At 42.1% G+C, this 17,276-nt stretch overlaps 1 protein-coding gene across 2 annotated transcripts in view; it reads left to right on the top strand.

The window, feature by feature from the left end:
- The window catches only part of LOC122943602 (phosphodiesterase 4D interacting protein), a 1,023,137-nt gene that overhangs the window by 75,093 nt on the left and 930,768 nt on the right, over positions 1-17,276 (top strand). For both annotated transcript variants that reach the window (XM_044301472.1, XM_044301474.1), the window contains exon 5: positions 13,605-13,697. In XM_044301472.1, the coding sequence (XP_044157407.1) occupies positions 13,605-13,697 (93 nt within the window). The remainder of the gene's footprint in view (positions 1-13,604; positions 13,698-17,276) is intronic.

Here is a 17,276-nt window from a genome sequence, read left to right as displayed (position 1 = left end):
CTAAGTTATAATGCAGACGGATCCGTTCTGAACGGAGCCACCGTCTGCATTAATATGAGCGGATCCGTTCAGAACGGATCCGATCGAACGCAGGTGTGAAAGTAGCCTTACCTGCTCGCTGGGATGGGTTTTTTTCCCCATCCATGGTCTTCTACTCTTACCAGTTCTGGACGCTAACTGGCAATGGTTAAATGGTGACTTCTACTAATGTTACTGCATCCACTATTTCTCCATTAACTTGGTGTACATGGAATATCAGTGGTCTACATACTCCAGTCAAATAAAAAAAAGTGATAAATATTTTGCTTAAACTTAAACCTCACATTGTATTTTTTCAGGAAACCCACTGGGTTAAGGGGAATCATCCTCCATTACATAGTAAAAAAATTCCCGTGTATTGAACCCTTTTTTTATTATTTTTATTAGGTGAGTTGAAATTATGTTTAGTTAGCTAGTTCACCATAATGCACTGGAGACTATAGAGGACCCAGCGGGCAGATATCTTCTAATCAAGGTTATTATTGAAAGTACGGTGGCTCAGTGGTTAGCACTAGAGCGTTGCAGCGCTAGGGTTCTAGGTTCCAATCCGACAACATCTCCATGGAGTTTGTATGTTCTCCCTGTGTTTGCAAGGGTTTCCTCCCGCACTCCAAAGACATACTGATAGGGAACCTAGATTGTGAGACAGCTTAATGGTAATGTGTGTAAAGCTCTGCAGAATATAGTACAGCTAGATAAGTGCATAAAATAAATAAATAACTACTGTTTATTGCACCTAATTCTTCCAGTAGAACCTTTTTTGCATCTCTGATGGCAGCTATAGCTAGTTGGGATGTAAACAATGTGGTGGGAGAGACTTCAATGATGTTCTTGACTTGTTGCTAGATAGGCGATTGCTACACCCTACTGACTCAATTATATTTATTATTCACATGTCCACAATTCTCATGTGAGAATTGACTATTGGTTGATATCCCATGCCTCCTTACACCTTTTAAAATCCTCTAGAATCTTAGATAGCCACATATCTGATCATGCCACGGTTCTCTTTGAATCGGCCCTAACTACTCCAATCCCGCTTTCTAAGCGATGGAGATTCCTCTTTTATTTATTTCACTCAGAAGACTATGCTGTCAGGCTTCTGGATGACATATCTTTCTGACAGAAGGACCCATCTAGAGGATATTGAACTTCTTTTGGCCTGCATCCAAAGTGGTCATATGTGGTCAGGTTATTTCTCATATCAGAAGAAATTAGAAGCTTAATTGTCTTCAGCCTAGAAGACTCTTACTCAAGCTTACAAGCTGTTTAGTCTTCATAAGGCTGGGTTCACACGGGCGAGATTTCCGCATGGTGCAATGCGTGAGGTGAACGCATTGCACCCGCACTGAATCCGGACCCATTCACTTCTATGGGGCTGTGCAGATGAGCTGTGATTTTCACGCATCACTTTTGCATTGCGTGAAAATCGCTGCATGCTCTATATTGTGCATTTTTCACGCAACGCAGGCCCCATAGAAGTGAATGGGGCTGCATGAAAATCGCAAGCATCCACAAGCAAGTGCGGATGCGGTGCGATTTTCACGCATGATTGCTAAGATGAAAGTCTATTCACTGTAAACAATAGCATTCTTAATACAGAATGCTTAGTAGAAGGTCAATTGAGGGTTAAAAAATAAATAAATTACTCACCTCCTTCTCTTGATCGCGTAGTTGCCGATCTCTTCTTACTTTAATCATGAGCTGCTGGCTAAAGGACCTGTGGTGACGTCACATCCACGGTGATGGACCATGTGATTGGACCATGTGATGAGCTCAGTGATGTCACCACAGGTCCTTTGACAGGTCCTGAAGAAAGAACAGAAGACCGGCAGCTACGCGATTAATTGGAGGAGGTGAGTTAATTTATTTTAACCCTCAATTGACCTTCTACTAAGCATTCTGTATTAAAGAATGCTATTATTTTCCCCATATAACCATGTTATAAGGGAAAATAATTACATCTACACAACACCGAACCCAAACCTGAACTTCAGGTGATAAAAACTGAACAATTTTCTGTTCGCGAACAGCGAACGTGAATTTCCGCAAATGTTCGAGAACGGGCGAACCGCCATTGACTTCAATAGATAGGCGAATTTTAAAACCCACAGGGACTCTTTCTGGCCACAATAGTGAATGAAAACTTGTTTCAAGGGGACTTACACCTGGACTGTGGCATGCCGGAGGGGGATCCATGGCAAAACTCCCATGGAAAATTATGTAGTTGACGCAGAGTCTGGTTTTAATCCATAAGGGGCATAAATCACCTAACATTCCTAAATTGTTTGGAATAACGTGCTTTAAAACATCAGATATGATGTTGTATCGATCAGGTAGTGTAAGGGTTATGCCCGCTTCACAGTAACAGACCAAACTACCCGTTTAACGCACCGCAAACGGTCCATTTGCACAACCCCAAACTCCGCATTTGCACAAGGTTGAATACCAAGCTAGCCATGTTCCGTTCCTTGTCCTCACTGACGTCATTGAAGGTCTCTTCCTCCACCCAGCCATGTACAACACCAAGGGTCCCCGAAAGGTGACAACAAGCCCCCTGGGATGCCTGCTGTGGTTGGTCTTCCACCTCCTAAAAGCCACCTTCCTCCTCTGACTCCTCTTCTGACTCCTCTTCTTCACACTCCTCTCTCTGCGTTGCCGCAGATCCAGCAATCAACGACGACAAGGCTGCTTCTGGTGGTGATGGTGACCACAACTCTTCCTCTTCATGCTCTTCTACGGCCTGATCCAGCACTCTTCGCAGGGCACGCTCCAGAAAAAACGCATATGGGATGAGGTCAATGATGTTGCTTTGGGTTTGACTGACCAGGTTTGTCACCTCCGCAAAAGGACGCATGAGCCTACAGCCATTGTGCATGAGTGTTCAGTAACGCGGCCAAAAAATACCCAGCTCCGCAGAGGCTGTCCTCTTTTTTTTTTAATTGAAAAAAATCTGTTCTTACCAGTTTAATCTCTGTTTTGTCCCCTATCAGGGGCCGGTGTATGGAATAGATTTTTGGAACCGGGAGATGGAAAACGATGCTTGGTTGGTCCTCCTACTTCCAATTTGGGGCACTGAGCGTACGCCTTGCAATGTACTGTGCTACCTGATATGAGTGGTATGTTAAGTAGTACTATTCCTATCAGTTTAATCCCTGTTACGTCTCCTATCAGGGGCCAGTGTATGGAATAGATTTTAGGAACCGGGAGATAGAAAAAGATGCTTGGTCGGTCCTCTTCCAATTTGGGGCACGGTGCGTGCGCTGTGCAATGTACTGTGCAATCCCAATATGAGTGGTATGTTAAGTAGTACTATTCCTATCAGTTTAATCCCTGTTACGTCCTCTATCAGGGGCCGGTGTATGGAATAGATTTTAGGAACCGGGAGATGGAAAACGATGCTTGGTTGGTCCTCCTACTTCCAATTTGGGGCACTGAGCGTACGCCTTGCAATGTACTGTGCTACCAGATATGAGTGGTATGTTAAGTAGTACTATTCCTATCAGTTTAATCCCTGTTACGTCCTCTATCAGGGGACGTGTATGGAATAGATTTTAGGACCCGGGAGATGGAAAAAGATGCTTGGTCGTTCCTCTTACTTCCAATTTGGGGCACTGCGCGTGCAATGTACTGTGCAATCCCAATATGAGTGGTATGTTGAGTAGTACTATTCCTATCAGTTTAATCCCTGTTACTTCCCCTATCAGGGGACGTGTATCGAATAGATTTTAGACAACCGCAAAGAGTTGTCAATAGTTGACACACTCATGACATAAATTTTATTCCATTATGCATCAATCTTGGTGTAGTGAAGACTGTGCTGGTGCGCACGTTTGGGAGATTGCAGGCGATGGCGGTTTTTCAAAGCCTATGGTTGTGCTGAGGTAGTTCAGTGACAGTTAAGTGACCCAGAAAACAATGATTCTGCAGTGTGGGACCATTGTTGGCCTAGTAGGCTTTAATGATCACCTTAGATGATCACAAAGAAAATTTAAGTTTTTTCCTATGCAAAATTATCAAGCCGATCGCTTTTGGTCTGTTCACAATGAAGCAACGACCTTATCATCTGGGGTGTTCCAACATTGCCATTGCCAACACACTCATAGAGGTCATCGCTTCATTGTGATACGCAAGAAGCCCCTTCACCACAACAAGGTAATGATCACGAAGGGGAATTGACACATGTATGTGCCTTTTTTTTTGTTTTGTTTTGTTTTTGCAGCCACAGTGCAACACCAGAGGCCAGAAAAATTAGGCATGTACACATGCCTGAAAAATTAGGTATTGTTGCAGCCGCTGCTTTAGCAGCCGCCGGAAAAATCTATGTTTTCCAGGTAGAAAGTGCACTAAAACATTGCGGCTTGAACCCTAGTTGGTGGTGGAGAAGTCACGCAAGTTATCCGGCATGCAGAGATAAAATACAGCAGCATGTGGACCATTTTTAGCCCAAGGCATCTCATCTCATCAGGCCCTTTTTAGTCAAATGTATCGCCCACTGTCAGTCCCTTCGGGATCCATGCCTCATTCATCTTAATAAAGGTAAGGTAATCTAGGCTTTTTTGACCTAGGCGACTTCTCTTCTCAGTGACAATACCTCCTGCTGCACTGAAGGTCCTTTCTGACAGGACACTTGAAGCAGGGGAGGCCAGAAGTTCTATCTCAAATTGGGATAGTTCAGGCCACAGTTCAAGCCTGCACACCCAGTAGTCAAGGGGTTCATCGCTCCTCAGAGTGTCGATATCTGCAGTTAAGGCGAGGTAATCTGCTACCTGTCGGTCGAGTCATTCTCTGAGGGTGAACCCCGAAGGGCTGTGGCGATGCGTAGGATTTAAAAAGCTCTGCATGTCCTCCATCAACAACACATCTGTAAAGCGTCCTGTCCTTGCCGGCGTGGTCGTGGTAGGAGGAGGATTACTTTCACCTCTTCCCCTGTTAGATTCCCGTTGTGCTGTGACATCACCATTAAACGCTGCGTAAAGTATACTTTTTAACTAGTTTTGGAACTGCTGCATCCTTTACGATTTCCGGTAAGTCGGTAAAATTTCAGGCACTTTCAGCTTATACCAGGGGTCTAGTAGCGTGGCCGCCCAGTACAGGTCTTTCTCCTTTAGCCTTTTTATACAAGGGTCCCTCAACAGGCACGACAGCATGAAAGACCCCATTTGCACAAGGTTGGATGCCGAGCTACTCATGTCCCGTTCCTCGTCCTCACTGATCTCACTGAAGGTCTGTTCTTCCCCCCAGCCACGTACAACACCACGGTTAGCAGATAGGTGACAACGAGCACCCTGGGATGCCTGCTGTGGTTGGTCTTCCTCCTCCTCAGAGCCACATTCCTCCTCTGACTCCTCTTCCTCAGACTCCTCTTCCAGCAAGTCAAGCAAGCGATGCTGATAAGGCTGTTTCTGGTAGTGATGGTGATCACAACTCTTCCTCTTCACGCTCATCTACGGCCTGATCCAGCACTCTTCGCAGGGCATGCTCCAGGAAGAAAACAAATGGGATGATGTCGCTGATGGTGCCTTCGGTGTGACTGACTAGGTTTGTCACCTCCTCAAAAGGACACATGAGCTTACAGGCATTGCGCATGAGTGTCCAGTAACGTGGCAAAAAAATACCCAGCTCCGCAGAGGCTGTCCTAGCACCCCAGTCATACAAATACTCAATGGCTTTTTATTGTTGGAGCAGGCGGTCGAACATAAGGAGTGTTGAATTCCAATGTGTCGGGCTGTCGCAAATCAATCGCCTCACTGGCATGTTGTTTCGCCGCTGAATATCTGAAAAGTGCGCCATGGCCGTGTAGGAATGCCTGAAATGGCCACACACCTTTCTGGCCTGCTTGAGGACGTCCCGTAAGCCTGGGTACTTATGCACAAAGCGTTGTACGATGAGATTCAACACATGGGCCATGCACGGCACATGTGTCAACTTGCCCAAATTCAATGCCGCCAACAAATTGCTTCCGTTGTCACACACCACTTTGCCGATCTCCAGTTGGCAGTTGGTGCGGAGTCAGCCACTGATCCACCTGTGCGTTCAGGGCTGACAGGAGTGCTGGTCTGGTGTGACTCTCTGCTTTCAGGCAAGTCAACCATAAGACGGTGTGATACTGTTGTATCCGAGATGTGGAATAGCCCCTGGGAAGCTGGGGGGGTGCAGTGGAGCAAGACGCAGATGAGGACTCAGCCGAGGAGGTTAGCAAAGAGGATGGAGTAGGAGGAGTAGAGGAGGTGGCAGCAGGCCTGCCTGCTAGTCGTGGCGGTATCACCAACTCCGCTGCAGAGCCACGCATTCCATGCTTTGCAGCCGTCAGCAGGTTTACCCAATGTGCAGTGTTCGTGATATACCGTCCCTGACCATGCTTTGCAGACCAGGTATCAGTGGTCAGATGGACCCTTGCCCTAACACTGTGTGCCAGACATGCCATGACTTCCTTTTCCACAATAGAGTACAGGTTGGGGATTGCCTTTTGTGAAAATAAATTTCGACCGGGTACCTTCCACTGCGGTGTCCCAATAGCTACAATTTTTTTGAAGGCCTCAGACTCCACCAGCTTGTATGGTAAAAGCTGGCGGGCTAAGAGTTCCAACAAGCCAGCTGTCAGACGCCGGGCAAGGGGGTGACTCTGTGACATTGGCTTCTTACACTCAAACATTTCCTTGACAGACACCTGACTGTGGGCAGATGAGCAGGAACTGCTCAAGGCGAAGTGGCGGGTGGTTGAGAGGGGGCAAGAAGGACAGCAGTGGTTGACGTGGTTGAAGATGCTGGACCAGGAGGAGGATGGTGGCTTTGAGTTTGTCTGCTGCTTGTACTCGTCATCATGTGCCGATCCCATAGGCGTTTGTGATGTGAGATCATGTGCCTTCGCAAAGCAGTTGTACCGAGGTGGGTGTTGGACTTGCCACAACTCAATTTCTTTTGGCACAGGTTGCAAATGGCATCGCTGTTATCAGAGGCAGACACACACAAAAAATGCCACACTGCTGAGCTATGCAATGATGGCATTGTGGTGGTGGCAACAGCATGCGTTGATTAGCGTGCTGTCAGGCTGACCCCAGGTGCCGATAAATGCTGTCTTTCCCCCTGTTCTTATTCTCTTTGAGCGGGCACCCACATGACATCCACGGACACATCGTCATCATCAACCGCTTCACTTGTATCTGACAACTCAGCAAAGGAAGCAGCAGCGGGTACATTATCATCATCACACCGTATGTACATGTGTGTAATGCTGCCTGACTGAGACATATCCCTGTTATCTACATACTCTGGCAATAATGGTTGCGCATCACTCATTCATTTCTTCCAACTGATATGTAAATAACTCCTCTGACAGATCAAGTGAAGCAGCTGTGGAGCTAGTGTTGGTGGTGGTGGCAGGTGAGTGGTAACTTGAGAGGTGCCCGAAGCTGAGCTGGAGGAGGATAGTGCGTCAAGGTTCCGAGCGGAAGCTGTAGAAGATTGGGTGTCCTGTGTTAGCCAGTCAACTATGTCCTCAGAACTTTTCAAGTTCAGGGTATGTGGCCTCTGAACACTGGACATTATTCTAGGGCCAAAGGAAATCACAGCACCACGACCTAGACGGCTGGCCTGCATCTGCCTGTCATTTTTTTTTTAGATTAGTTGTATTATGTGTGCAAGCTACTGTGACACCAGATATGAGTGGTGGCACTGTGCACTGGCAGTAATTGGCACAGTACATGCTGTAGGCCTGACACACACGCTTGCACGCAACTAACTGCAATTATATTACATTCAAAATATATATATTTTTTTATGTAATCTACTGTGACACCAGATATGAGTGGCACTGGTGGCACTGTGCACTGGCAGTAGTTTGCACAGTACACGCTTTAGGCCTGACACACACGCTTGCAGGCAACTAACTGCAATTATATTACAGTCAAAAAATGTTTTTATTTTTTTTTAAATGCAAGCTACTGTGACACCAGATATGAGTGGCGGCACTGGGCAAGTGGGCAAAGTATACTCTGTGGGCCTGACACACACGCTGGGAGGCAACTACGATTATATTACAGAGGGGGGGAAAAAAAAGCAGACTGATGTACTAGCTTTAAAAAGGGCTTTTTGGGGTGCTGTCAGGACTATGTCCTTACAGCAGAGATCAGATGAGTCTTTCAGGACTGGTGTGGACACTGAATACACTGGCCTAGCTATCGATTTCCCTATTAAATCAGCAGCAGCTGCACTGTCCCTCCTCTCACTAAGACTGCAGCTTCCGAATTAATCTAAGATGGATGCTGTCCTTGCTGTTTGCTAGGAGGTGGGAGGGTCTGCTGCTGATTGGCTGGAATGTGTCTCTTGACTGTGATGTACAGGGTCAAAGTTTGCTCAATGATGACAAATAGGGAGCGGACCGAACATCGCATATGTTCGCCCGCCGCAGCGAACGCGAACAAGTGGTGTTTGCCGGCGAATAGTTCGGGACATCTCTACTCACCTGTGCACTTTGTTTAAACATGTTATCTCTTCTAAAACTATTCCTGATGGCTTTAATAATGCTTGCATTACTGTTCTTCTGAAATTTAAGTTTCATTTATTAGTTAAATCTTATCGCCATATCTCGCTCTTAAATTTAGATTTCTAAATATTCACCAACATATTATTTAAATGATCTTATCAGACATTATACACCCTTCACAATCAGGTTTTATGTTAGGGAAATCTATTACTTATAATATATGGACAGCTATTGAAGCTATATAATCTAGCAGAGTTCATAAACTTTTTCGCTTAAGACACTTTGGACCTCACCTTTGTACTGCTGTTCAGATGTTGTATTACAATCCCCATTGCATGATATGGGTCAACTCCATCTGCTCTCCTTAGTTTCTCATGGGCAGAGCCACGAGACAGGGATGCCTGTTATCTCCTCTCCTATTTAATTTGGCCCTTGATCTCTTGCAGACTCCCCCGTCATTTACTGTTATATTTACTGGATCTGTTGGCTTTTGCTTAATACATTTTACTTTTTACCTCAAATTCAAGACAGGCAATCTCAGGTATAATGTCGGCTATTGTATCTTTTGGCTTTCTTTCAGGCTTTAAAGTCAATTTTCATAATTCAGAAGCACTACCCATTTTTCGTACAGCCAGATATTACTGGAGCACTTCATTTCCATTTCAGTGGCATTCCGAATCAATTACATATATGGGGTAAAATTGGCTGCTAACTAGGTTCATTTGTGTAAATTAAATTATTGTCCCTTCACCTCCTCTATTGTTTCTCTAGTACAAACCTGGAAACGTTTTACTTTGTCTTTTTCTGTCCGATGTCATCACATTAAAATTGTAGCTTTCCCTAAACTATTATATTTACTCCAAAGGCTTAACCTTTTGCTCCATACCTCGAAAGTTTAGCTCCTTCAGAAAACCTTTAGGCATTTTATATGGGTGCTGCATGGAGAAAATTTACAAAACCCACTTTTTAAAGGACCAATTCAGGTATGAAGTCACTTTCTAGGGCTTGCATAATAAAAAACTACCCAAAAATGTCGCCATTTTAGAAACTTACACAATAAAAGCTCATTTGAAAAAAAAAATCATGTTTTTGTGTCACCATTTTCACCTTGTGTGGAGGCTTGTTTTTTTGCAGGATGTTTAATTGGTACCATTTTGGCGTAGATATGACCTTTTGATCGCTTGATATTATGCTTTTTGTGAGGGGGACGTGACCCAAAAAATTCTATTTTGGTACTTTTAACTTTTTTTTTTTTTATGGCATTCACCTAACAGGGTAGATCATATCATATTTTTTATAGCGCCGGATGTTACACACACTGCAACACCTAATTATGTATATTATTTTATTTTTTATTTTTTATTGAAAATGGCTTGCCCTTCCCATCAGCATTTTTTTTTTACTTGAAACTTTTAATTTACCAGTGTAGGACTTCAACTTTTGAGAGTCAGATCCCCTATTCAGTGCTGAATGCAGCTTTTGTACAGCATTGAAGCCTGCCTGTATCACACAGACACATCACTAGGAGATCCAACAGGGCAGGCTGGATCTAATAGTGAGATGCAGCAGGGGGACATGGAAGTACTAGAAATGCTTCTGGGGCTGCGGCCAGCATTGTCTTCCTGTCACTGCTGCACGGGGAGCCGATGCATAAAGGAAACGTATCTCTATCCCCTGCCAGACTTTCAGATAGTGCGGTCTCATTAACTGCAGCATCTAAAGTGTTAATCCGTCGACATCAGAGAATACAGTGATGCTGGTGAATACAGCAGGGTTCCGGTTGTCAGGAATAGCCAGTTTATGCAAATGAACTCTTAATTAGCTGTCTGCAGATGAGGCAGTGCGTCTTATGGGGCAAATGCTGCTATTTTTACTCTGCTAACACAGATACATTTATTCTCAGTGGATTTGTTTGTTTGACGTGACTGAGAAGGTGAGTGGTCCACTTTCAAAACGCATAGCACTGCTTGCGCTTTATTTTTAAATAAATTAATCAACCAGAGGAATCTCCCTTTTGCCTTTTATCCCAATTGTATCAGAATCCTTTTTTCCATGGTGTGGAACTGCACCTTGTTAGCGTCTGTCCCTATTCAGGCCTGTATGTTCTCAGCAGTGTTGTGCTGACTTATGCACAACCTCAGCTGGTAAGCCTTACTCTCTTCTGTGCATTTGTTTTACTGATGGTCCTCACACTATGTAGCACCCCACTACTCTTTTTACACACCAATTTTCAGGCCAACTGGAACATCTTTGATTGTGGTAGATTCAATTCAGATCGAAAGCAAATTTTTAGACTAATTCGTTAGAATCGGACCTGAATCATATTTCAAGGAATTTACTTATTTCTGTTTAGTTTTCTTTATGCTTAGGAGTCATATGATTGACTGACCGCAAACTGCAATTGACTGACTAAGCATACAAGAAAGGGTGTCAATCACTCAGAAAGACCGTTGCCATGACTTCTAAGCATAAAAGAAGCAGAGATTTAAATGAACAAATTACAAGTCACTCTGAGTCTTTTCCCATGAAACTACATATGAATCTGCTCAGAAATTGCTACTCTATTAACATGCTGCCTACAGGTTGCACTGCATTTTCATGGTGACCACTTTTCATTAGGTAATTGTAATGAATAATGACCAGTTTAGTAAATTCATGATATGAACTACTTGTAACAGTCCCATAGAATTAAAAACCATTCAAAATGATCATATATGTAATGCTTTTGTTGTTGTTTTAGTTTTGTTTGTTATTGGATCGGCAAATGAATAATATACAAAATGTGCTCAACATTCCTGTTATAATGCAATTGGCAAGATTATTGTATTTTATGTGGTTTTATAATCAAACCTTTTATTTATAATTGTATTGTAAAAGACAATATAAGAGCAAGTTCCTTGGTTTTGATACACATTACTGCATCGCTAGTCTTCTTATCTGCGTCCTATCTCTCTGCAGCAATAGTTTGATGAAGGTCTTTTGAACCGAAACAACATGTTTGTAGCCACTTGAAAAAAATAAATCACAATTTGCATTCTTATTCGTTGGAGTGCTAGAATTTTCTTCAATGTGTCTAACAGACAAATATCTCAATAAAAAGGTGAAACCTTAACAAAAAACATAATTGATGGTGGTCAGAACCAGGTTCCTTACCCTATCCTTATAAATGTTATAAGGATAAGGTAAAGATGGCACAGCAGTTTGAAAATAAACCACACTGGGCCAGGTATATACTAGGAATACACAAGCCACCAACCAGTATTGGACATGATGATCGCACCAGGGCATCGACCTTCAGATCAGACCCATATGTGTGTTTCATCCTACAGGTTTGCCTTATCTTTATAACTGTCACTATCTCTTTTTTTGTACCTTTTTTTTATGCAGCACAGGTTTTTGACTACTTTCTTCCATCAATTATTATTATTATTATTATTTTTTTTTTACAGAGAACATGTCACCTCTCCTGACATGTCTCTTGTAGTGTATAATGTAATAACAACTCTGGAGCATCTTTTCTTAAAACTTAATGTTGTTCCAGTCCTCTGTTATTCCTATTAGATGTTTATGAATTAACTGTTGTCTGCAATAAAAGCCCAATTGGGTGTTTCTAGTTGGGGATGTGTCCCTGCACAATATGACACTTTTAGTACTGATTGGATGGTGTCAGACTGTGTAGGGAGCTGGATCTGCAGGCTGCTTTGAGTTTACTTATGTACAAGAGACTATGTAGGTATGGTATTGGGGATTCCCTTTGGTGCAAGTAACTGGCCCCCCTGGATATTGTAGGTGTCAGCATATAATTGTTACCATACAATCGAATAGTAGATTAGTGAAATAATTATGTAGTTTATTCTAAGTTAGAGCTCAATTTGTAACCCTAAAGATATCTTAGTAAGAAAATTAATTCATTTAGTTATTCTGGCTTTGCCTTGCCCATAAAATAACAGTTGTAGAACATAATTCTGATTTATGGCATTTCTGTATTTTTTCTCCTGGAAATCCATTCAAGATGCTCACCATGCTCACACCCATTTGTCAATTTATTAATACTCTCCCAGTATTGACTGATTTTATTGTTTTGTGGTGAATGCAAGTATTTACTAAACAGACCTTATAAACACTCATTTTATCTCATCCTGGTAAGAATGTGACTTAAATAAGTCTTTATGTATATTTAGTAATTAAGAGATGAGGTGTATTAGATGACTGGCACAAAGTGAAAGTATGATTCACACAGGTAGACAAAAAGTTAACCCTTTGTGACAGAATGGCTCAATAGTTTTGATAAACACCAATTGAACAAAATTATTGTTAGCTCAAAATGAGTAAAATGCAATCATAAAAACATTGGCTCTGAAGAGGCTAAAGAGGCTCTATCACCTGGAACACACCATTTAAACCAAGCACATAGCCTGGTAGGGGTGATACTGCCGTTTAAACGGATACCTTCCTCCTCAATTTCAGCACATGGTTGTTATTTAATAAAATCATGTTTTCATCCCTTTGCTGGCCGGCAATTTCCACCACCAGGAAGCGGGCTTTTTCAGTACGAGCACCACTATGTGGCGCCTACAGTCACTTAAACAAACCTCTCCCATTAAGTGACAGCGCTAGTCGAAGTCATACTCTAGCGCTGTCAATCAAGGAGAGGAGGTGTGCTTAGTTGTCGGTTGGTGTCGCATAGCGGTGCTCGTATTGAAAAAGCCTGACTCCTGTTGCTCGAAATTGCCTGCCATACAATTTTATCTATAACCGTGGTGCCGAAAGTGAGGAGGACGGTATCCTTTCAAACTGCAGGATCATCCCTACCAGGCTATGATCTGGGTGAATTAGTCTGTTTAAATGAACCGCTTTGTGATACAAATTGGCATATTAGTGAAAGCAAGCCATAATTCGTAGCATACCTGCTTTTACATTAGACACATTTTATATCAGATTATTTTTGATATGCCTAGAAACAGGTTAAAGTTGTCTAAAAAAAATTCAGCTACTAATATTTTCTAATTTTGTACTGTATGACAAAACTGTGTTTGCTTTAGTATAATTGGTGTAACAGGGATTTCACATTCAATTCTAGGTTATGGAACTATACCAAATAATAGATGAGCACAATTACACTATTGCTAAACTACAGGATATGCTATTGAAAAGTCAAAATGAACAACTGCAGGTAAGTAATGCCATAGCACTGTTAACATGTACCAATAGATCTCACTTTCACTATACTCCAATTTATTCATCAGCCTATATAGCATGTAAGTGCTGGAAATGTTCCTAAAATATGCAAACATATCGAAGGACACAAATGCCCTTCAGTTACCCTTAGATCTTAGAAATTGTAATTTCTCCATCGCCTTTCAATGATTTGTAGGCTCAGGCGTCTTCATAACTTTGGCGGATACATTGCGCTTCTAATTGTAGGGCTACTTTCACACTAGCATTAATATTTTCCAGTATTGAGACCCGTTATAGGGTCTCAATACCGGAAAAAAACGCTTCCGTTTTGTCCCCATTCATTGTCAATGGGAATAAAACGTAACTGAACAGAATGAATTCGGCATTCCATTCCGTTCTCATACTGGAGAGCAAACCACAGCATGCTGTGGTTTGTGTTCTGTCCTGGGATGCGGAGCAAGACGGATCCGTCATGACCCACAATGCAAGTCAATGGGGGCGAATACGTTTTCTCTGACATTCTGACACAATAGAAAACTGATCCGTTCCCCATTGACTTTCAATGGAGTTAATGACGGATCTGTCTTGGGTTTGTTAAAGACAATAAAACAGTTTCCGTTCATAATGGATGCAGATAGTTGTATTGTCAATAACGGAAGCGTTTTTGCTGAACCCTGCCGGATCCAGCAAAAACACTAGTTTGAAAGTAGCCTAAGACAACTTTGTGGCTGTCTTACATTTAGACCAGTTTATGCACCATAAACAGGTGCCTAAAACTTCCACACCAGGCCCCTTGTTCAGACCTTTGCGCTGCAATCTACGCCAGAAATACCCCTAATTTGGGCATATTTCTGTTTAATAAATGACCCCTTATATTTCTGAACAAATTTGACATAAAACTACATTAGATTTTCACTTTATATTTTTACACAAGTCCTAAAAGTATACAAAGATAACCAAATCAAACAAGAAAGGCTGTGGGAAGATGGCAAAGGATGTTCTTTTTAACTTGAGCCAAGCTCCCACATATTAGGGATAAGATTAGAGTGGTGCACATAGTGGTGTTAGGGATACATTTCCAAGAGAACTTCTTATGCAAGTGTAAGATTTGACCCCAGAACTCTTTGATGCTAGGACAGCTCACATCCCCAACAAATCTTGGGAACTGATGGGTCCATTTAATGTACAACTACCAGGCAATAATACCAACACGCAATAATATTTAAAAAATCTTCTTCACCTGGGATGCCAAAGAAATGCCATTGCAGAGATGCACATTTTTAGGACCAGAGAAGGGGACATCCAAATCACTCTCCTATTTCTGTAAATATGGTGCTTGATATGAGTTAAAGGAAATGTGCCACCAAAAATTGTATCTGCCAGTTAAAATCGGATAGTAGCATACAGTATATCATTTTTTTTTTTTTTATTCTATTCCCTGAACATGATTATGGGGGCTCCAGTCTTGCCTGAGATGTTCCTTTAGAAAGCTTTAAGAAAACTGCTTTACTGCAGCCCCATGGGCCATAGACACAATGGCCAGGAGGAGACCCTATTAACTTATATGGTAGAGTCTTGGCATGCTCTGTTACATGTACAATGACCTCTGCACAAGGGAAAAAGAGATGAGCTCTGACAGTCACCCATTGTGAATGGTGGATCCTGTCTTATCTATACATAGAGATGATATCATTACAGGCAGGATTAGAATGAGTTAACTGCAGTAAAGTAATCTGTACAAACCAAGAAGTGACACCAATTAGACATAGTGGCCAGTGTGAAAACTACAGGATTTTATCTTTTTTGTTTAAATATATGGAATAAATGGAAAATCAAAAACATCGTCAAACAAATTCTTAAAAAATGTTAAACATTAAATATTTTTCTGATAACACATTCTCTTTAAGCAAATCAATGAGCAATTGATACATACATGAGCTGTGTAACCAAAATGTATAGTGTTTAGATCACATACCTGGGTTAAATGGGGTTTTCAGAGATTTGAATACTGATGACTTATCTTCTGGATAGCTCACCGATCAGATACTGATGACCTATCCTGAGAATAGGTCATTAGTATTAAAATCTCTGAAACCCCTTTTAACTAATAATATAATGAAGTTCTTATAGAAAAACTCCACAACTGCAAGGGAACTAACCCCAACAGTAATATACCACCCTAATGGAGAAACTAAACAGTAACCGACGTTCCCCTAGATGAGGACTGAATAACAATAGCAGATAAAAAGAAGCTGCCACTCGGCTAAGCTTAAACATATTAATGCAAAAAAGGGGGCCATTTAATATACCATAAAACTTAACTTTTAATCTAATCATATCTAAAAAATAGACAAAAATTTACAATAAATTGAAAACGATCAGGGTGATGACTCTGTATTTAGAAGGTTATTAGGGAATAATGGACTTGACAGGGTATGGTAGGAACAGATTATATATCTCTGTATGATCCTACCTTACCCCCATTGACATGGCGTTAAGTTTTATGGTATATTAAATGGCCCCCTCTTTTACATTAATAGGTTAAATATAGAAGAGAGTATAGTCCTAGTACACTACACGTTTTCACACATTTCTTTGATTTGGTAAGCTTAAATATAGCAACAAAACTTGGAGCCTGAGAAACTACCAAAAGGGATGGGTAATATTATTGACTCTGTCCTCTGGTTAACCGAGGCTATAAGTGGTGAGGAGATAAAGGAGTTGCAGACTAGATCGTTACATGGGACCAAATAGCAATAGAGAAGTGCCCAGTCCCAATTTCACTCCCAATAGATCTGCAGCAAGGGAGCCCTGCAGTGCACAGGATCTACAGAAGGCTGGGCATTGCATAAGTGGTGGAATGGGTCTTCAATCTGGTAGAGAGACAGGAGAAACTCCAAGTCCTAATATGAACTCAGGCAGGTTGTCAGGATCTCTCACCTTGTGCCTTTTCCCATCCTTACAGACTACCAGCTGGAATGGGAAGCCCCATGCATGCTGAATATATCACTCACCAGGACATACAATAAAGGATGTAAAGCCCTGTGCTGAGCTAGGGTAGATTGGCAAAGGTCCTGTAGAATCTGTAATCAGGCTCCATCTAAGTCCCAGTATTCAACAGTCCTAGTCTTCAACATTATTTCTTCCTTCACTGAGTAATAGAGCATACGGCAAATAACATTCCCTGGCTTGGTAGGGTCAGGATTCATAGGGCGTAGTGCGCAATGTACTTTTAAATTCTCCAGATGGTTGTTGACCGTCCTCTCCAAGATGTCCAAGATGTTGCTAAACAGTTTGTATAAGGTGAGCAGAAGATCTACAGGTTTGACGGCTTCTACTTCATGAGACATAGCTTCTTGATCCCTCATCACCACATCAACCATATAGTTCAGAGAGGAGACTTAAGTCAAGTTAAGTAAGCTTAATTCCCGTTTGTAGGAGAGAGCCATACTCTCTACATAATTTTCCATCTCTTGCCTCTTGGGAAAAAGTCTGAGGTAGGCTTGCCAATCAAAGTTATTGGTGGTAGAGATAGTGTGCTCCGCAGCTTGCAGTAAGGTGCTTGGGCGTCCTT

This window comes from Bufo gargarizans, chromosome 7, assembly GCF_014858855.1.
Source record: "Bufo gargarizans isolate SCDJY-AF-19 chromosome 7, ASM1485885v1, whole genome shotgun sequence".
Classification (NCBI taxonomy): domain Eukaryota; kingdom Metazoa; phylum Chordata; class Amphibia; order Anura; family Bufonidae; genus Bufo; species Bufo gargarizans.
Note: the sequence above shows the minus strand (reverse complement) of the source record. Positions and strands in the feature narration are given on the sequence as shown.